We start from the raw sequence: 19,506 nt of genomic DNA on the forward strand, positions 1-19,506 counted from the left end.
TTCCGACACGTTGAATCCAAGGTCGTGTCACGATTTTCAAAAGCGTGTTGCGATTTTGGGAGACGTGTCCTGTTCATGGTAATGTTAAATTCTTAAAGTAAAAGTGTTTTCATTCTTTTACTTAAATTTTTAACATTACCATGAAATGACTCAGGATGTTTGAGAGTGGTTCCGACCTCATTGGATTTCATATGGAGAAAGTAGAATTTTTGATTCATTCAAAATCCAGCAGACTTATCAGTTTTTCAGGATTTTAGGATTGGGGGATTGCAATGTTTCCATTGAATTTTGTCATGTATTAGGGTATGGAACTCGTATTTAATCAAGAGCACCAATCCCTCTATGTACCTTGATGTTAGTGACATTGGTTGTCGAACTCTTATATCATGATCCTCCAAAAAATGTACGCATCACTCAAACAAAATCTTGACTTGACATGTTATGCTTGTTCTATCTTATGTTAATGCTTAAAGGGTGATATTAATGACAAAGATCCCTATACAGATACAGAGGTAATGACAAAGATACCTCTAGATATTAATGCTTAGAGGGTGATATTAATGACAAAGATCCTGATTTTCCAACAAGACTAAAAATTAGACATTTCTTGTGGTGGCATAAGAAATAGATAATAGATTGACATGTATTTGAATTTTGTATGTACTATGCATGCTAATAGCTATAGATGAAGATCTATGTTTGAAATCAATAAATTTGTATCATTAATTAAAATTTGTGTAAGAAATATGATAATATCTAATTTTTAATATATCTATATATATATATATATATATTTAATAAAATAATATATAACGTGTCCTGTTCCTGGGGGTCAACGTGTCCGAATCCGACACCACGAATCTCGAATCCTACGTGTCCCGAATCCCCGTGTCAGGTGACTTAGCTTAAAATTAAAAGGACCTTCACTTTAATAAAGATAACTAGAAAGGTATTTAGACAACTTCAGGCATGTTTGACACAAAACCTATCTAGGAGTTTCTATTCGAGCTACAATCATCAACACTCCCTCTTAGCGAGGAAGGAATTCTGCACCAATCTGTCTCTGACGAGGTCAAACTTCCCTTTGACTAAGGGCTTGGTCAGAATATCTGCACCCTATTGATCTGTGGAGATATACTAGATCTTTACAACTCCATTCTTAATCATGTCTCAAATAAAGTGATACTTGATCTCTATGTGTGCTTGGACCTGTAATGGAACATTGGATTCTCAGAGTGTTTAATACAAGTCCAATCATTACAGCATATTAACATAGGATCCAACTTTTGATCAAACAACCCTACAAGTAACTTGCAAAGCCAAATGGCCTCACAACTTGTTGTACTCGTTGCCATATACTCTTCATTTGTTGAACTAAGTGCTACAAAAGTCCACTTACTGTTGAACCAAGATATCATTATTGATCCCAAACCAACACAACAACTGTGGGGCTCTTCCACTCTGCTGCACTACTTGCCCATTCTAAGTTTGTATAGCCCTACAACTTCACTTCACCATCTCTAAGCTCTCTAAGATACCTCAAACCGCACTCTATTGTACATGCTTCGCAGCTACCCAATGCTCACTGCAAAAAAATATCTAGCCTAGTGTTGACCAAATAAATCAAAGAACCAATCAACTGCCTAGACAATGTGTGATCCACCAACTATAAATATAATATCACCTTCTTCAGATTGGAGATCATAGATGAGGCCATAGGCTTGCAATTCTCCATCCAAAATTTCTTCAAGGTCTCAACTACAAACTTCCCTTGTCTGAAAAAAAGCCCCCCTCGATCTCTGCCAAACCTCTAGCCCCAAAAAGTGGTTCATCAACCTGATGTCCCTCACAAACTTTGCTGCCAAATCTGCTTCGAATCCTACAATAAGCTACTCTATATCTATGAAAAACAAATCATCTATGTAAAGCACCTAAATAAGCAAATCAATCCCTACAAATTAGTATAAGTTAGGTTCTACTTCACTCTCGGTGCCTAGTTGAATTCGTACAAGGTTTTCTTAAGCCTACACACATGAGACTCCTTCCCATGTACCTCAAAGCCCTAAGGTTGCTCTACGTACATTTCTTCCTCAATGACCCCATCAAGAAATGTTGTCATCACATCCATCTGATGTATCCTCCATCCCATGACTGAAATAATAGACATCACAACTCTAATAAATGTGTACCTAGCAACTAGATCAAACATCTCCTCATAGTCCACTCCCTCTTTTTGGGAGAACTCTCTCACCACAAACCTCACCTTGAACTTTGCAATGTTGCCATCTGCAACATGCTCGATCTTAAAGAGCGACTTGGAACTCGCAACTAACTTCCCCCTAGTCTCCACACAATGTCACACACATCATTCTTCATGATGGTTGTACTTCTCCACCATGGCATCCCACCATAGTTGCTAGTATGCTACCTCTTTAAAATTGGGAGGCTCGAAATCAATGATGCTACTCATCACTGCCATACATGTCGAAAACTTCTTCGAAAGCATACTCTCCTTAAATGTGCTCCTAGGAGCCTCAACATACTCCTGAGCATCCCTCAATGTCTGTGTGAACCATCTAGATCTGTTAACAAAACTAGAAGGAGATACCAACTCCTCCTCCTCGCCAGAAGTTTGACTTCCTGAATTGGAAGCTATTGGTGTCATAGATGAACTAGTCTCAACACAAGGGCGTCCTACTCCTCTTACTTTGCCACTAGCCCTTATGATCCCCTGGCTACATAGTCCTTCTCAAACTTCATATCCTCATTCACCATTGTTTTCCTCTATGCTGGAATGTAAATCATGTGATCCTTGGAGGTCTCACCGTATCCCATAAACAAACCCTTCATACTAGAGGGCTCCAACTTCATCATATTCTCTACATGTACATGTATGTATACTAGACAGCCAAAGATGCGAAAATGGCTCACCCGTGGCTTTACACAAGTGAATGCCTCCTCCAGTATCTTGTCCCCCAAGAACTTGTGAGGACTCATGTTTTCAATGTATACTATCATATTGCATGTCTATACCCAAATAAACATGGGCAAACCTTGATCATATATCATGGCCTTAGATATGATAGATCAATTCTTCCTCTCTGCAACCCATTCTATTGTGGGTTGTAATCATACTATTAGCTCCCTCTTAATCTTTGCCTCCCTGCAAAAATATTTCAATTCATTTGAGGTATACTCACCTCCATTGTCTAACCTCAGCACCTTGATCTTCTTTCATGTCTAGTTCTCCAAAAGAGCCTTAAACTCTTGAAACCTGCTAAAGACCTCATCCTTTGTTTTCAAGAAATAGATCCATGTCTTACAAGAGTAATCATCAATAAAAGAAACATAATACATGCCTCACTATATTCATGCTACGAACATCGATCCACACACATCTGAATGAATCAAGTCCAAAATCTCCTCAGACTTGTGCTCAACGCTTGCTACTTGGGAAAGCAGCCTTGATGCACTTGCCAAGTGTGCATCTCTTGCATACACATTGCTACTCATCATGGGCAAACCTTGATCATATATCATGGTCTTATCTATGATAGATCAATTCTTCCTCTCTACAACCCATTCTATTGTGGGTTGTAATCATACTATTAGCTCCCTCTTAATCTTTGCCTTCCTGCAAAAAGATTTCAATTCATTAGAGGTATACTCACCTCCATTATCTGACCTCAGCACCTTGATCTTCTTTTGTGTCTAGTTCTCCAAAAGAGCCTTAAACTCTTGAAACCTGCTAAAGACCTCATCCTTTGTTTTCAAGAAATAGATCCATGTCTTACAAGAGTAATCATCAATAAACGAAACATAATACATGCCTCATTGTATTCATGCTACGGACATCAATCCACACACATCTGAATGAATCAAGTCCAAAATCTCCTTGGACTTGTGCTCAACGCTTGCTACTTGGGAAAGCAGCCTTGACGCACTTGCCAAGTGTGCATCCTTTGCATACACCTTACTACCCAAGGATGAAATCCGGACGACCTATGACCAAATCCTTCAAAATCGACAATGCTCTATAATGCAAGTGCCCCATACTCTTGTACCACACAACTCGCTGTCACTCTTATGAACCAAAGCTCGAGCAAGCTCACCTGTAACTTGAACAAATTACCTTCTCTCACCCCAATCACCTGAGATGTGTCTGGGCTAAATCCTTCCAACCTAATGAATACTTTCCCTTTCTTAAATTCCACAACAAATCCCTTATCCTCCATGACCAAAACTAAAAGCAAATTCTTCTTGAGCCCTAAAACGTACAACACATCCTTCAAGTCCAAAAAGTTGCATGACTCAAGTTGGAAAGAAATCATACCAACTCCAACAAATGAATACTTGGTATCATTTGTACAAGCTTCGCCTGTACTATTCACTCTTGCTCAGTGAGACTCATGAACAATTGTCAAGCTAAAGTCATATGACAAAATGCTCCATTGTCCACACACCATGCATTCCTTGGAATTGTGCTAGTAGGAATGCAAGAAACTAATGAGAAATACTTCTCAAATTTTGCAACAAACTCGTTCATTTGAGTTTCTCCTGAGATTGCCACCTGCTTCTATTGTTTCTTCCCTTTGCCCTTCTTCTCTGAAAACTGTGATGCATAATGTTCAAACTTGTGACAAATGAAGCACGTAATTTTACTCAAGTCTTTCTTTGGCTGCGAGGTTGAATCTCTTCCTTACCTTTATTGGAACCCTTTCCTTTGCCCTTCTTCGTTTCACCGATTAGGGCCAACATCTCATCACCTCCCTTCTTGTTGGATTTAAACTCCATTCAAGTCTCCTAAATACAATCGTTGCACAATCTCTCCAAGTTTGGATGCTTCTCGCAAGCACAAGCCCACTAGACAAATAGTTCCTAGCAATTTGGGAAACCGTTCAACGCCATGTTAACTAGCTCAGAGCCCTCCACCTTCTCCTCGACTAATGCAAGCAAATCGCAAAACTGAGTGATCTTCATGAGTTAACTAGTAACTATGTCAAATCTAAACACCTCTATGAATCTAAGCTTATTCCTCAAAATCATCTTCCTATTAATGTTCTCGCTCTTGTAAAGGTTGATCAGAGCATCGAACATCTCCTTGGCCACACCATTCTCAAAATGTGAGGAATCAATTGATCCTTTACTGCATCCAAGATCATCTGCTTGAATTTAACCTCCCTTTTCCTGGTTGCCAATTGCAGAAGATCTATCGATGATAAAACCATATGCTCAATAATATCCTAGAGATCATTTTCCTCCAATAACAATGTAACCCTAGCTTTCCATGACAAGAAATTTGAGGCTCCATCCAATCTGTCCTCAAATCTAAGACTTATCACTACCATCTTTCCAGATCTAAACAACTGCCCTACAAATGACCTTAGTCCTTCAAGCATCCAATAAAAAAAATTGATGGTTTTCAAATCTAATAGATCTATTGTTGTAAATACTTGAAAGCTTCAATCAAAGGCCTAGCTCTGGTACCATGTTAAAATTTTCTCCAAATCCTAAGTGAATAACCTCCTGATTATATCAGGCAAAATTATTTGCTGAGACTTTATTTTACAAAAGTTTCAAACCATAGAATTATCACAAAATTGCTAGAAAAATAAAGCAGTGAAAGCAAAATAAATTTCCAAATACACAAACAAATTTTTACTACCATTCAAATCAGTTTTTCATTTAATTTATCTGAACTTACTTCTCTCCAAGTTTGGATGCTTCTCGCAAGCACAAGCCCACTAGACAAATAGTTCCTAGCAATTTGGGAAACCATTCAACGCCATGTTAACTAGCTCAGACTCCTCCACCTTCTCCTCGACTAATGCAAGCAAATCGCAAAACTGAGTGATCTTCATGAGTTAACTAGTAACTATGTCAAATCTAAACACCTCTATGAATCTAAGCTTATTCTTCAAAATCATCTTCCTATTAATGTTCTCGCTCTTGTAAAGGTTGATCAGAGCATCGAACATCTCCTTGGCCACACCATTCTCAAAAATGTGAGGAATCAATTGATCCTTTACTGCATCCAAGATCATCTGCTTGAATTTAACCTCCCTTTTCCTGGTTGCCAATTACAGAAGATCTATCGATGATAAAACCATATGCTCAATAATATCCTAGAGATCATTTTCCTCCAATAATAATGTAACCCTAGCTTTCCATTACAAGAAATTTGATGCTCCATCCAATATGTCCTCAAATCTAAGACTTATCACTACCATCTTTCCAGATCTAAACAACTGCCCTACAAATGACCTTAGTCCTTCAAGCATCCAATAAAAAAAATTGATGGTTTTCAAATCTAATAGATCTATTGTTGTAAATACTTGAAAGCTTCAATCAAAGGCCTAGCTCTGGTACCATGTTAAAATTTTCTCCAAATCCTAAGTGAATAACCTCCTGATTATATCAGGCAAAATTATTTGCTGAAATTTAATTTTACAAAAGTTTCAAACCATAGAATTATCACAAAATTGCTAGAAAAATAAAGCAGTGAAAGCAAAATAAATTTCCAAATACACAAACAAATTTTTACTACCATTCAAATCAGTTTTTCATTTAATTTATCTGAACTTACTTCCTCCATTAAGGAAAAACTCACCCATAAAGAAAGAAATCTACAGCGAAACCTAGCTACCATATGGCCTTAGACGGATCCCTCATACAACCTAAATCATACAGCCAAAATGTTGCAAATTTGTACAACTAATTTGTTGTGGTTCTATACAATCCAATGTTGCACGAAGCGGGTGCATTTTTTGGAAGCGAAGCATTGGAAGCATCATTTTCCAAAAATCCTCGGGAGTAAAGCGTCCCAGAAATAGATATATATATATATATATATATATATATATATATATATATATATATATATATATATATATATATATATATATATATCATTGCATTTATATTCAATAAAACCATCCAAAATGCCAAATTAGTTGCAGAATATATCAAAGCATGCATATTGTACACAAATCGAGAAAGAAATGGCATCCATACTACACTAATGATTAATTATTCGAGCATCAACCATTTAGAATCTAGATTTCTCGCCTCTTGTCTAGCCTTTGCCTCTACCTCAATTCTCTAGGGATATTAGTCAACATTACCCAATTTTGATCAATCTTCCTACCCCAGGCCTTAAAATATAGTAGAAAAAGCATGATATGCCTGATAAATGATTTTGACTTTAGTGAAGAGTACATTTTCGCTAAGGCTATGACAAAGGAGTTCAACAATCAATGCCACTGACACTAGGGTACATATAGGGCTTGGTGGTCTTGATTAAATGCCAATCACATACCATCATACGTGATATAATCTAATGAAATACCACAATCTCATCGATCCTAAAATCCTAAAAATTGTTAAGTCTGTTGAATTTTGAATGGGATATGAAATTTTATTTTCTCCATATAGTCTAATGAGGTTGGAACCACTCTCGAACATCCCGAGTCATATGAAATTTTATTTTCTCCATATAGAGTCTAATGATGTTGGAACCACTCTCAAACATCCCGAGTCATTTCATGGTAATGATAAAAATTTAAGTAAAAAGACGGAAATGAAAGATAAAGGAGAATGTCACTTTTACTTTAACAATTTAACATTACCACTAGGGAGCATCTATGAAGCATCTAGGGAGCATCAAGGGAGCGCCATGGAAGTGTTTGAGAAAGCACGATTCCTCACTTAGTGGTTCCAAAATTCCAACAAAAAAAAAAAAATTGCTTCATGGAACTATGCTAGTGCTTTCCGGAATCACACAAAAGCATCGCGAAACTGTGCCAAACCTATGGTTAGGCCTGCAAAACTGTGAAAGGAACCATCACAATTGCCACAGGTCCAGGAACCGTGAATTTCCAAGCAAAGCACGATTCTGAAATTTGATTGTGTGGTTTTATTCGCAATTCACTCACAAATTTGCACAGTTTGCAGTTCGCGCTTCTAATCCGTGGAGGAGGGTGGAGGGACAGTTCCTGCAACACTAGTACAATCAATCTGCTATTGTACGACCTCCCTGAAATTTTATGGCCGGATTTGTCAAGTCGACTTCTCTTGTTGTTGTTGCACCCAATTTGTACAGCCCTCTCCAGTCTTGGATCATAAAGCCTCCACAAATTGTTGAAATCAATTTTCTTGTTGTAAACCCATTTCCCTTCTCTCCCAACTTGCACACAGAGCAAAATTCTTCGTTACTATATGCAACTCAATCATTGTATCTATCACTATGTTATTTTCCTTCTAGATTGGCTTTCCTTTATAATTTTGAGTTAATGACTAAGTCTCATTGAGATCAAATGTTGAGATTAAATCCCAATCTCACTAGCAATCAACAGTGGAGATTTATCTAAATCACTATTGTAATTAAATTACATTTTGTTAGACTTTTCATAACTTGAAATTAAAAGGCTCGACACTTTAATAATTTACTTTATTAAAGTGAATTACAAAATAGAAAGGTCTTTGAATGACTTCTTGCATGTTTGGCACAAAAGTTGTGCAAGATTTCCTATCCAAACTACACTCATAAAAAGTAGGTATACTGGTGAAGGGAAAGAGAAAAGAGAAAGGGGATTGTAACAGAGCAAGAGAATTGTAGCAAAAGCTGCAAAATCAATATTTTGCAAATAATAAGAAATCATTTGTCGTAGATTGAGATTGCAAAGAAATCAATGTCCACAGAAAAGCAATCTACATCATAATAAAGAAAATTCACCTTCGAAAAGAATATCAAATAGCATCAGTAATTGTATGCAGTAAATTGTAGCTTCCCTTCTTATTTAAATTTGCATACTTTCCTATTGTAATACTAATAAGATAATCTTAAATGTGACTCACGTGGTCAGAATATTCTATTTGAATGATGGATTTGTAGGTTTTCCATAAGAGATTCACTATTTTCACTGTTTTTGTTTGCTACTGTCCTATTATAAAAAGTCTATCAGAATATTCACTCACCTAACCAAATTATTTCATCTAAACAAAGGGTTATGAGAGTTCCATGCATCCTTCGAATAACATAAAAACTCTTACTGGTGGTTTGTGAATTGAATTGTGATAACAGACATGACAAAAATGTACTGGAATGAAAAGTTGGCAGAGAGTTCAAACTCCCCTTCGAGATAGGATAAACAGTTTCATGAATGCTAAGTAAATTGAATTTAAACATTAGTGCAACTCAAAGCCAGTGACCATCACAAACTATTTAGAGAAAACAAGAACAATGTTTTCATACTCTAGTTGTTGAATTAAGTTAAATAGATTACAGAGTAATTTTGTATTCCTCTTTCCAAAACTCAGATTGACCATGTGAGTGAGAAGTAACCTTTTACCACAAGAAAGAAGAAAAATGCACAGTTTAGTAGGGCAAATGGCAATGGGATATTAGGCAGTCTAGATCAGTTTAGTTTAGATGTGAATGGGATGAGGAAAGAACAATGAGATAAGAATGCGATTTTATATAAGTAGACACTAAATGGTACATAGTTACTTGGTTCAAACAACAAGACTCTTGAAAGATACATTGCATCATCAATATAAAGTCAAGTTTTAGCATATAAATTTCAATGTAAAATCAGTGATCTCCAAAACCAATCCTTCTTGTGGATGTTAATTGATTGGAAATTCAATTTAAATTCCTTGTCCTACAAAAGGAAGCCAAACCAATCCTTCTTGTGGATGTTAATTGATTGGAAATTCAATTTAAATTCCTTGTCCTACAAAAGGAAGCCTTTTACCTTGGATGATAGGATTATTTCAAAAAGAAAAAATAATAGCCCCCTTACCACTCCTGTTGTATGAGTTCATATTCCAGTTGGAAAACCCTGCCCAAGCGGGCTAAAATGGAGTATCTTATTTCCAGATTCATCATTATCCTATGCAGATGCATGTTTATCATGGATTATCATCCATTCAGCATTGCCATCATACTCGTCAAGGTTTGCAGGTTGATTCAGACATACTATTGGTGCACCTTTCCACAGACTTGCTTCCCTTCTGATAGTTTATCTGTCAACCACCTGGTGTTGAGGCACTCTAATGGAAGTCAAATCCTACCCTAGCTTTCATGATTGCCCTTAGAAATTGTGGTTTAGATCATGCTATCATTCGTTGATGTTTGGTTGAGCACCTTGGCTAGAGGAGGCACGCCTGTCCCATATATGTACTGATTATTATGACATGTGGCTCATTTGATGATGCACTCCCCCTTTCACGGGTGGATCACATTTCTAGTGGCTATATTGTTGAGTTTCATGTGATCTTCACCTTCATAATGACGCACCCTAGGTTGTTTGGGATCTTCTAACATAATGATGGCATACTTGGGATGTTGACTCCATTTGGAGAGAGCACTCTACATTGGCACACGTTTCAAGGATTGATTAAGCCCTCCAACATCTATGTTGATGACTATTCACATGATCTTTATCTCCATGGGTGAGCACCCTAGCACTTATGGTTATTTTCATTTTCAGCATCACGGATGCTTTATGAGGTTGTTCTATTCCTTATTCAAGGGAGTACTCCACTTATATTAAGGTTTGAGGTTTGATATATATTGGCACATATATTGAGGTTTGACCATGACATATTGTTGTTTTGATGTGTTAAAAATTACCAAGAAAAATTCATTGAGAGAGATAAATTAACTAGCAACAAATGACATATCATAAACACTATTTATCCTAGAAAACCCCCCAATCTGGGGAAAACCCAGCAAACAGAATTCTATTAGTCCCTTGGCCAAGTGAGCCTTCACCGCTCACCTCCCTGGGACATTACAATGAAATATTCCCAAGCTTTTTAAAGGCTTCATTACATGCAATCCACAGGCACAAAACCATGCGAAACCAAAACCATGTGCCCAAAACCACCACTATTTATTTGACCAAGCAACTTTGACTATCCCTCTCAACATTTATATCCAGGGTATCCAGTAATTCAGCGTGCCCCCTATCACCTAGGTCTAATTGCAAACTTTATTTATAATTTCCCAGGGGTATGCATGCCTTACTAGGTCTTACAACAATATGGCCATTTACATGTAAAAGTTTTCAACTCCATCATAGTATTTTTTTATATTTATTAGTGTTGCTATTTACAATACACAGCCAAACACCTCTCATCCATAGGTCACCCAATTCACCATTGAAAAATCTACAATCTGAAGCAAACAAACCATGATAAATCATCTCATTGAAGCATTTTGTCAAACACTTTGCATGCATCCTTGACATAAATATAGCCTCAGCAAGAAGCTTGGCAAGGGTTTTCTTGTACGCCTCCTTGCACATATCCATGGACACTCGTTGATCAAATCCCCTCAAGCTTATCTCTCGGCTTTGACACAATGTTAAAAATTACCGAGATAAACTAATTGAGAAAGATAAATTAACTAGCAACAAATCTCATATCATAAACACAATATTTATCCTATAAAAAACCCCAATCCGGGGAAAAACCAGCTAACAAAATTCTATCAGTCCCTTGGCAAAACAACCAAGCCAACAAAGTGAGCCTTCATTGCTCACGTCCCTCGTACATGAAAATGAAGTATTCCTGAGCCTTTTAAAGGCTTCATTACATGCAATCCATGGGCACAAAACCATGGGCAACCAAAACTATGTACCCAAAACCACCACAAATTGACTGAGCAACTTTCACTCTTTCACCGAGCCAAGTTTTACCTAACAATATGGTCATCTCGTTACTTTGTGGATCTAGAGCTTATCTAGAGGAGCCAGCAAATTTTTGGCCCTAAAAGATTCTGATTTTTTCATTAAACAATTTTTCCTAATTTTCCCAATTTTGAAAAAATGAATATATTTTGTATTTTTTAACGTTTGATACAGTTTGTTGATTTTACTGCCAATGTTTCCAAGAAGATGTTTTCCGAACCCTCATTTATTTTTTGTCGATACTGATGTTATCAACACTTAATTACAATGCTAGAGAAGACCCCTTCTTGGAGGATGAAACATGTGGCATAACCACCATTTATCCATCTTTATTTTTATCATATGTTGACTTCTCGAGTAGAAGTTTGTTATAGGATGTTTATGTTTTCCTTGAAGAGATCTAGGATTTCAAACATGGATATTATTATTTTATTTGAGAAGGTTTTTAACTTGGACTCTATATAAGAGAAGCTCCTTGTATAGTATTGGTTGTTGAAAGTTTCTGGAAACACTAGAGACTAGTTGAAACTTATTGAACATTGTTTGGAATTCAAAGCACTTATTTTGGGATTTTTTCCACTAAAGATAATAGCTGGAAATTACCTGCATCAAATGTGTTATGAAGAGCTAAACCGCAGAACACTGTTTCTTTATTTAGAAAAGCTTATTTGCAGTATATCTCCCTTCCAAATGTCTGTGTCTATTGCTGGAAATGTCAATGGATGTCTCACTTCTTAATTAAAGTTGGCTACAGCATACATCATCTAGTTATAGACACACCCTTTTGCATGTTTAAAGTTAGTCCTTCATTAGGGCTCCTTAAATTAATTTTCTGCAGTTATAGCCAAGCAAGATGGCACTCATGTGACTTGCTTATTCCAACTTCATGCTTTCCCCGTCATCTAAGGAAACAGCTTGCTAATGTTGCCCTTTTGATTCCAAATGCCCAAAATCAGTATAGGACATGGCCTAAGCACTAGTCTCACTCTCAAGTCTCAACTACCTCAAAAATTATAAAAGCTATGTTGCACAGGTACCCATTCCCCCCAGAAACAAAACACCATACCCACTGTTCCAACTTTTGAGAACTTGGCGAGCCCTAAGAAACATCCCCAATCTGCCAGGAACTTCATCAGGGACTTGCTCATTGTACCCAAGACATTCCAGACAAATTTCCTATTATACCGAATCTAAATCTAAATATGTGCAAGCTGCAGTGCAAAAACTAGGTTCTGTGCGAGGGCTTTTGGTTTGGGTTTATGGTGATTTAACTATTGTCTTTTACACATCATTACAGCAAGCAAAGCCTCCATATGTCAACAAACCAAGAAATGTAGCATCTCAAAGGTCTTATCCTTCTCAATTATTGCTCTTGTTTTTCTCATTTTGGGGTCATCTTAAGCTTTTACATGTTGTACACTAGTGTCCATGAGTTGAGTCTAGTTCTTCCATAATGCATGCATTTGTATCCCAAAGTGTTTTGTAGTGGTTTTAAACACAGCTCTAAAAATCTATAGAACATATTGAGAATGGAATGCCTTTTTAACATTATTGCTACATAGTACAAACAAATACTTGAGGAAGAAAATCCATTTAAGAGATATGCATTCATTTCATAAACCCTTCATGGACCTTATTGCAAAGTGAAAACAGTTACGCTTATGTTTCCTAAAGCTACACTGCATTTATCTCATGTCCTAGTGCTAATAATGTAATGTCAGTTGGCTCTTTTCTAAATTGCCTGAACCAAGCGACATGCTGAGCTCTTCACGAGTATATTATTATTATGGCTTCAATACTAGTTGTTGACCAGCCTTAGTGCTCTGGGTTTTCACTGGGTGCGTAACCTGGATATATATATATATATATATATATATATATATCCTATTGAGAAGGGAATGTCTTTTAACATATTCACTCTAAGCAAGACATATGAGGAAAAAATGTTGTTATATAGATGAGTATTAGTTTCATAGACTCTTCATGGGCCCTATTGCAGATTGAAAATAATTACACTTATGTTTTCTAAAGCTAAAGTATATTTTTCTCACGTCCAGGTGCTAAAAATGTAATATCACTCTGCCCTTTTCTAAAATGCCCAAGCTTTTTCAGAACTACTAAGAGTTGTGCATAATATTATGTAGTATAGACTATTATGTTTACAAGCAGCTACAAATGTTTATGGTGAATTCCTCTCTCTCTCTCTCTATATATATATATAGAGAGAGAGAGAGAGAGATTTCCAACCTGCCATCACCTAAGAAAATTTGGGGGTGCACTCTAGCCATAGTGGTGATGTATCCTCCCATCCCTATCATTCCCCTGTTTTCAAAACCAGTGCAACATAGTATAAAATCAATCTCTCCCTTGTGCTGTTAACAAACTTGAATATTTTCAAATAAAACTCAGAATTCAGAATTGTCCCCATCATCCCTTGCAACTAGCTTTTAATAAGCTTCAGGTTTCTTAAAGATAACCCCCTGGTGCTAGAGGAAATCTAGCCAAAAGTGTGTGAAGGTGCTATTGTGATGACAGTGGATAGACCTTCTACAGCGCCCCTAGGGTCTTTCTTGTGCTTTAGGACTTTACCACTAAGAATAAAGCAATGTTGTGAACATCGGCATCGGGATAAAATCAGCAAGGCCCAAGGGTCCAAAAAACCATAAAATCGGGAAAATTTCAGTAAAAATTGGCAAACATCGGCAAAATCAAGATACCATCAAAGAATTGTTAGACAAGAGTGCGCTGTCATCCTAGGGAAAGCCAGATCCCCTAAAAGAATTTAAATTAAAATCATTTAGATGGTCGGCCTCCCAACTTGACAACTCACCTAACCATATTTATTCCTCCCACTCCTCTTCTTTGTAAATCAGTCCTGATGATGAGTCTTGGTCTAGACTCGAAACGTCGACAAATTAAAGACGAAAACTGTGGAATATCCGAATTCAGTTTCTCAAAAACCACACCACAGAAATCTGCAAACCATTAAAAATCAGCAAACATTGGCTAAGCCAAAAAAAAAAAAAAAAAAAATCTTGATTTCAAGATAAAATCGAGATGTTCGCAACACTGGAATAATGTTTTGGGTAGTAACAAACCCCCAAGGTATAGATCAGTTGGTTCAACCTGTTCCACTAAAGTGTATCACTGTATTGCCCAAGGAGTCGTGGATATATTACCATAGAGTTCTCTGAGGTTGCCAACTGCTATTGAAGTTGGCACTTAATGTCGATCACTATTCAGAAACACACAGAAAAGGAGAGGAATCAACAGAATGCTGTTGGAACAGTACCAGCTTCCTCATTCTTCACATAAGTGCACAGGAAGGTGGAACAAATTATTTCTTCAAGGATTTAAAAGAATAATAAATAAAGAGTTCATCAAAAAAAAGTCTAAAAAACATAGACAGCCCTCCAAAACATACAACGCGCATCAAATGTCCACCCTAAGTACTAAAATGTCCCACAAATCAGCAACTGGGAACCAGCTTTTCTGGGGAAGATAGCGGGAGCAACATCAACTAAGATTGCAAAAATGGTCCAGACCAGAGATAAGATCCAGAGATCAGCAATAGACAAACAGAGAAAAGCCAGGGTGGGCCAAAGGAGTCGATGTCCAGATGAGTCCAATCTTCCTTTGTACCGTGATCTTGGACCACACCTTATACTCTGCCCTACACTTATCGCTTTTGCTGCTTTCTTTCGTTATTGTTTGGTCATATGGAAATTCCGAAATTCTTATAATAATAGCTTTTGTACGCAAACATCTTAATCACCTAGGTCACTCTGCTGCGCAGACTAATAAAAAAATTATATTCTATTATAGTTTCTGTTCTTCCCCCTCTCCCTCCCTGCTCTCCCTCTCCCTCTAATAGACATAGACAGAACTACTTTTGAGTTCATTATTCTAGGTTCATCTCACTGTGGTGCACTAGTGCTTATGGAGACTACAATCATGCATGATTCAACCTTCCACTAAATTCTTTATTATTTCATAATACTTACAGTAGAATACAACCCCCCACCACCGACATCCCAAGGACGTCTCCATCCATAAAGAAGCTAGCATAAACATGGCGAGAATCAATCAACCATAGGCAACTTATCCCCAAAAACATGAGAAAAACAAAACAAAAAAACAACATATAGAGAGAGGTATGGTATATGGAAAATCAATCAAATCTGGAACAAAAACTTATAAAATACCATACCATAAATGAAAACATAGTTGACTTCAAATCTACAATCAAAATATACAGATGCTGAAAGAGGTCTCCAATATATATAAAACAATAAGTTCTAAAAGTAGTGCTAGAATATTAAATTCCATGCCTGCAACAACATCCCTTTCTATACACAGAAAAAAAAAGGAATAACCTTGTTCCAGTGTATCCCGATCATGCCGTGGGCGATCCCTTTCTTTGTCATTGCTTCCCGATCTATGTTCCCACCTTCCCTGACTTCCAGAACCCTGCCGCCCAGACCTGTCATAGTTGCTCCATGAATTATTCTCCCCCCAATTTGGGCCTGTTCTTGAAGAGTAGTTGTCAGTAAAGGATGTTCCGCCTTGATCACTCCGTTTAGAACCTTGGGAAGGCATAACACCCCCTGGGTTACCTGGAGCTCTTCGCCATTCTGGAATGTTTTGAAGGGCTTCTCCATTTCCATCACTGTATAGAGTTATCATCAAAAATAAGATATTCAGAACAAGAAATCACACCGGAACAAGGAAACATCAGATTTACTTCGAATATCAACTGTCAACCAAAAGTTATGGTCATGTTCTTAACTCAGAATGTACCAATACCTGTCTCTACGAATCAAGCCTCTTGTCGAAGATGATGCTGCAGTATTTACTACTTCCACAAAGTGATTTCTGTACAAAGAAAAAATTTCTGAAGCCTCTCCATTTCATCTAATAGGTTTTCAAAAACAATAAACAGCATTCATGAACTAGCAAATATCACTGCTGTATCATCCTTGACCATAAAACGGGGATATACCTTAGAATCTGAGGATCAAGCCCACTTGGCTGATTATTGCAACTGTCCAATTCAGCGAAGGATAATAGGAATTCTCTTGTATAAGAATGTTTGGCATTTCTAGACGCAGTTAAGAATTAAAATTTCCTTTAAAATCAAACAAAACAACCAAAAAAAAAAGGAGGATTACAACGGTATCAAAACATTTCACATCATTTAGAAATTAGTGTAAATTTTACACAATAAATTTAAGGATACTTGGAAGGAACAGCTGTATTTGAATCAAGTGAACCCTTCAAATCTACATACTGATCATTAGGGTCTTGCCCCATTTTCAAAAAGCAAGGAGATTCCACACTGTTTCAATGAGAGAATTCACATTTGAATTTTACACCAGCACCTTGCAGCAAATAAAGATTTGAACCCCTGACTCTATTGAACTGAAAATATCCTTCAAATCCAATTTTCAAATACACAATAATAGAAGCTTTGAAGAAGGCCGAGCAAGCAAAAACACGAACCCAAACCTTACTGCATTTTTATTCTGGCTGCAAGAAATGAATTCAGTAGCCTGTAAAAAGTAGCATACTCTGCTCCTTGTGCAAGAGTGCTCTCGGCTTCACTTCAGCCACACAAAAAGAAAGCAGTGAATCCACAACATGGAAACAGAAACTTTCTAATTAACGAGTAGTGACTCGTATCTGACGAACAGGGAACCTTCTTTATTTTTCCCCTTCAAAATATTTGTATGGACACTTTTAGAATTACACTAAATCCCAGCGATTGATGTAAAGCAACCAAATTATCAGCCAATAACTGGCTACCCTGCTGAGCGTGGAAAACTTACAGACCTTTAACGGATCTATTGAATTGATACAAACCACTTCTAAAATTTTATACCGTTGTCATCCTCAAGTTGAAAGTCAAAATGTTCATCAAAGATAGTTGGACTCATCCATACTGCTTCCGCTTTCAACTCTATCATTAAAAAGCCTACTGCTGCCAAAAAGCACCTGAACACTATTGTTGGACAGTTGGAAGAAGGTTCACTCTAGAAACTCATAAACACGGAAGCACCTTATGCTTGACAACAATTGGAAGCTAGACTGGTACAAAACGGATACATTTAACATAGATCAATCCACCTTAACAGCTAACTTGACTCTATCCCCACTAAAATCAACCACTGTCCTCCGTAAACTATTTTCAATTACCAAAAATCGTCCACTGCTGCCAGACTAGAAAATGGCGTTCTTCGCAGCCAATACAGTATGCCCCAGTCGCACTGGTGGGCACAACAAATATACCAAACAAGAAAATTATGTTCCGCACTTTCTATACTGTGTCCGTAGAATTTTATTGGTAGACGTACCCAATCTTACACGGCATTTCCTCATAAAACAACAAAAGCCCAGGAGGACTGTGATATAAAAGTTCAGTAAAAGCTTACAAAATGTCTGCGATGAAAGAAATTGCACAAGCTTTTTACAAAGACAACGAAGATCAAAGGTTTACAAATGCCCCACCCAACAAGGAAGGATATCAGTCAGACCATTTGCGAAGGCTTCTTTATGATCAAAGATAATACTGGCTCTGACTCTACTCCAGACAACCCCAAGAGGCAATTTTGCAGACGCTTACCCTATAGTTGGAGCATCGAGGGTTCACTGAATTTTATGAAAATGACGCCGCAAATGGGTTTGCGCGCAGCGTTCTTGATGAATCGATTTCACAGGAATAAGAACGGCATCTCCCACGTTATTTTGCAAAGGGATCCCTTATGCTTTTCCAGGACGGAAACCCAGAAGTTCGATCATATGTATAATAAAGCCCTAAATGGATCAACGTAAAATATTCAATAACAACGATGGTAGCCGAGCAGAAAATTTCTAATTGTAGTTATGACGGTTCTGAAGAGATTAAAATCCACAGGATTTGGAAATAATGTCTCTGTTGTAGAATTTCTTTTTTGAGGCGATTAAAACCCTACCTCAGAACCAAAGAGGGAATGACAAATTAGAAACCACCCCGTACAGCAGTTGGGTATTCGATGATGTCCATTGACGACAGTCGGCGACTGAGCCGCTCTTCTTTCATACGGTGGATGAGCCCTCGGAGGGAAGAACCGTAGTTGGAGGGAGAGGCAGACGCAGCACAGCACACGACGCGTTGCAAATGAACGAGAGAGGCGAAGACCTATGATGAAAATGTGTTACTAAGTATTACTTGCAATTAAATATAAAAATAAGAGGGCAAAAAATAAATAACCTTTCTTTTATTATTACTAAAGAAAATGAATATGGGTTGTGAATGAGGTAAGATGGTGGGAGTGTGAAGTTTAGTGATAAATTTATATTTTTAAATTAGTGGAAGGAAAATAATATTGTTATTAATAATAATAAAATATCATTGAAAAAAAATCATTAAAAATGATTTGTGAATCCATGATAGAGATAGTGAGGGGTGGAGTTTTTATTTCCTGATCAAGAATGTTGGAATTAAGTGTAAAACTGAGAAGTGTGTAATTAGGTGAGGTCAAGTGATAATTTAAGTTGAGGGAGATTTTGATGTTAAAATAATTTGGGTTTATATGTGAATTATTATGAGAAATTATTAAGAATTTTTTTTAGGTGGCAAAAAACCAACCGTTAGGACAGTGCGAATATCTGTTTGACTTGACTCATCACCGTTATCAAGGAAAACCACGCCCGTGTAATAACCCGTTGGTGGTCCGTAAGGGAGCAGGCTTTCACTCCTGCCAGATGCCTCTGGGTCTTGGGCCGTTACCCTGTTTCCTTACGTCCGAGGAAGACGAGTTCTTAGCTAAGC

General features: G+C 37.3%; 1 protein-coding gene across 2 annotated transcripts in view; it reads right to left on the reverse strand.

Annotated features, from left to right (window-relative positions):
- The window catches only part of LOC149237848 (chorismate synthase), a 41,804-nt gene extending 22,918 nt beyond the window's left edge, over nucleotides 1–18,886 (reverse strand). The window contains exons 1-5 of one of the 2 annotated variants that reach the window (XM_089372823.1): nucleotides 17,205–18,886; nucleotides 16,936–17,034; nucleotides 16,699–16,797; nucleotides 16,503–16,571; nucleotides 16,073–16,365 (exon numbers count right to left, since the gene is read on the reverse strand). In XM_089372823.1, coding sequence (XP_089228949.1) covers nucleotides 16,073–16,365; nucleotides 16,503–16,571; nucleotides 16,699–16,797; nucleotides 16,936–17,009 — 535 coding nt within the window. In that variant the 5' untranslated portion in view covers nucleotides 17,010–17,034; nucleotides 17,205–18,886. Of the gene's footprint in view, nucleotides 1–16,072; nucleotides 16,366–16,502; nucleotides 16,572–16,698; nucleotides 16,798–16,935 lie in introns of both variants that reach the window. The other variant, XM_089372824.1, reaches the window with a different exon arrangement.
- Nucleotides 18,887–19,506: the final 620 nt, after the last annotated feature.

Source organism: Pinus tabuliformis, chromosome 8 (assembly GCF_031772625.1).
Source record: "Pinus tabuliformis cultivar Carrire ecotype Pingquan chromosome 8, CPIR1, whole genome shotgun sequence".
NCBI classification, from domain to species: domain Eukaryota; kingdom Viridiplantae; phylum Streptophyta; class Pinopsida; order Pinales; family Pinaceae; genus Pinus; species Pinus tabuliformis.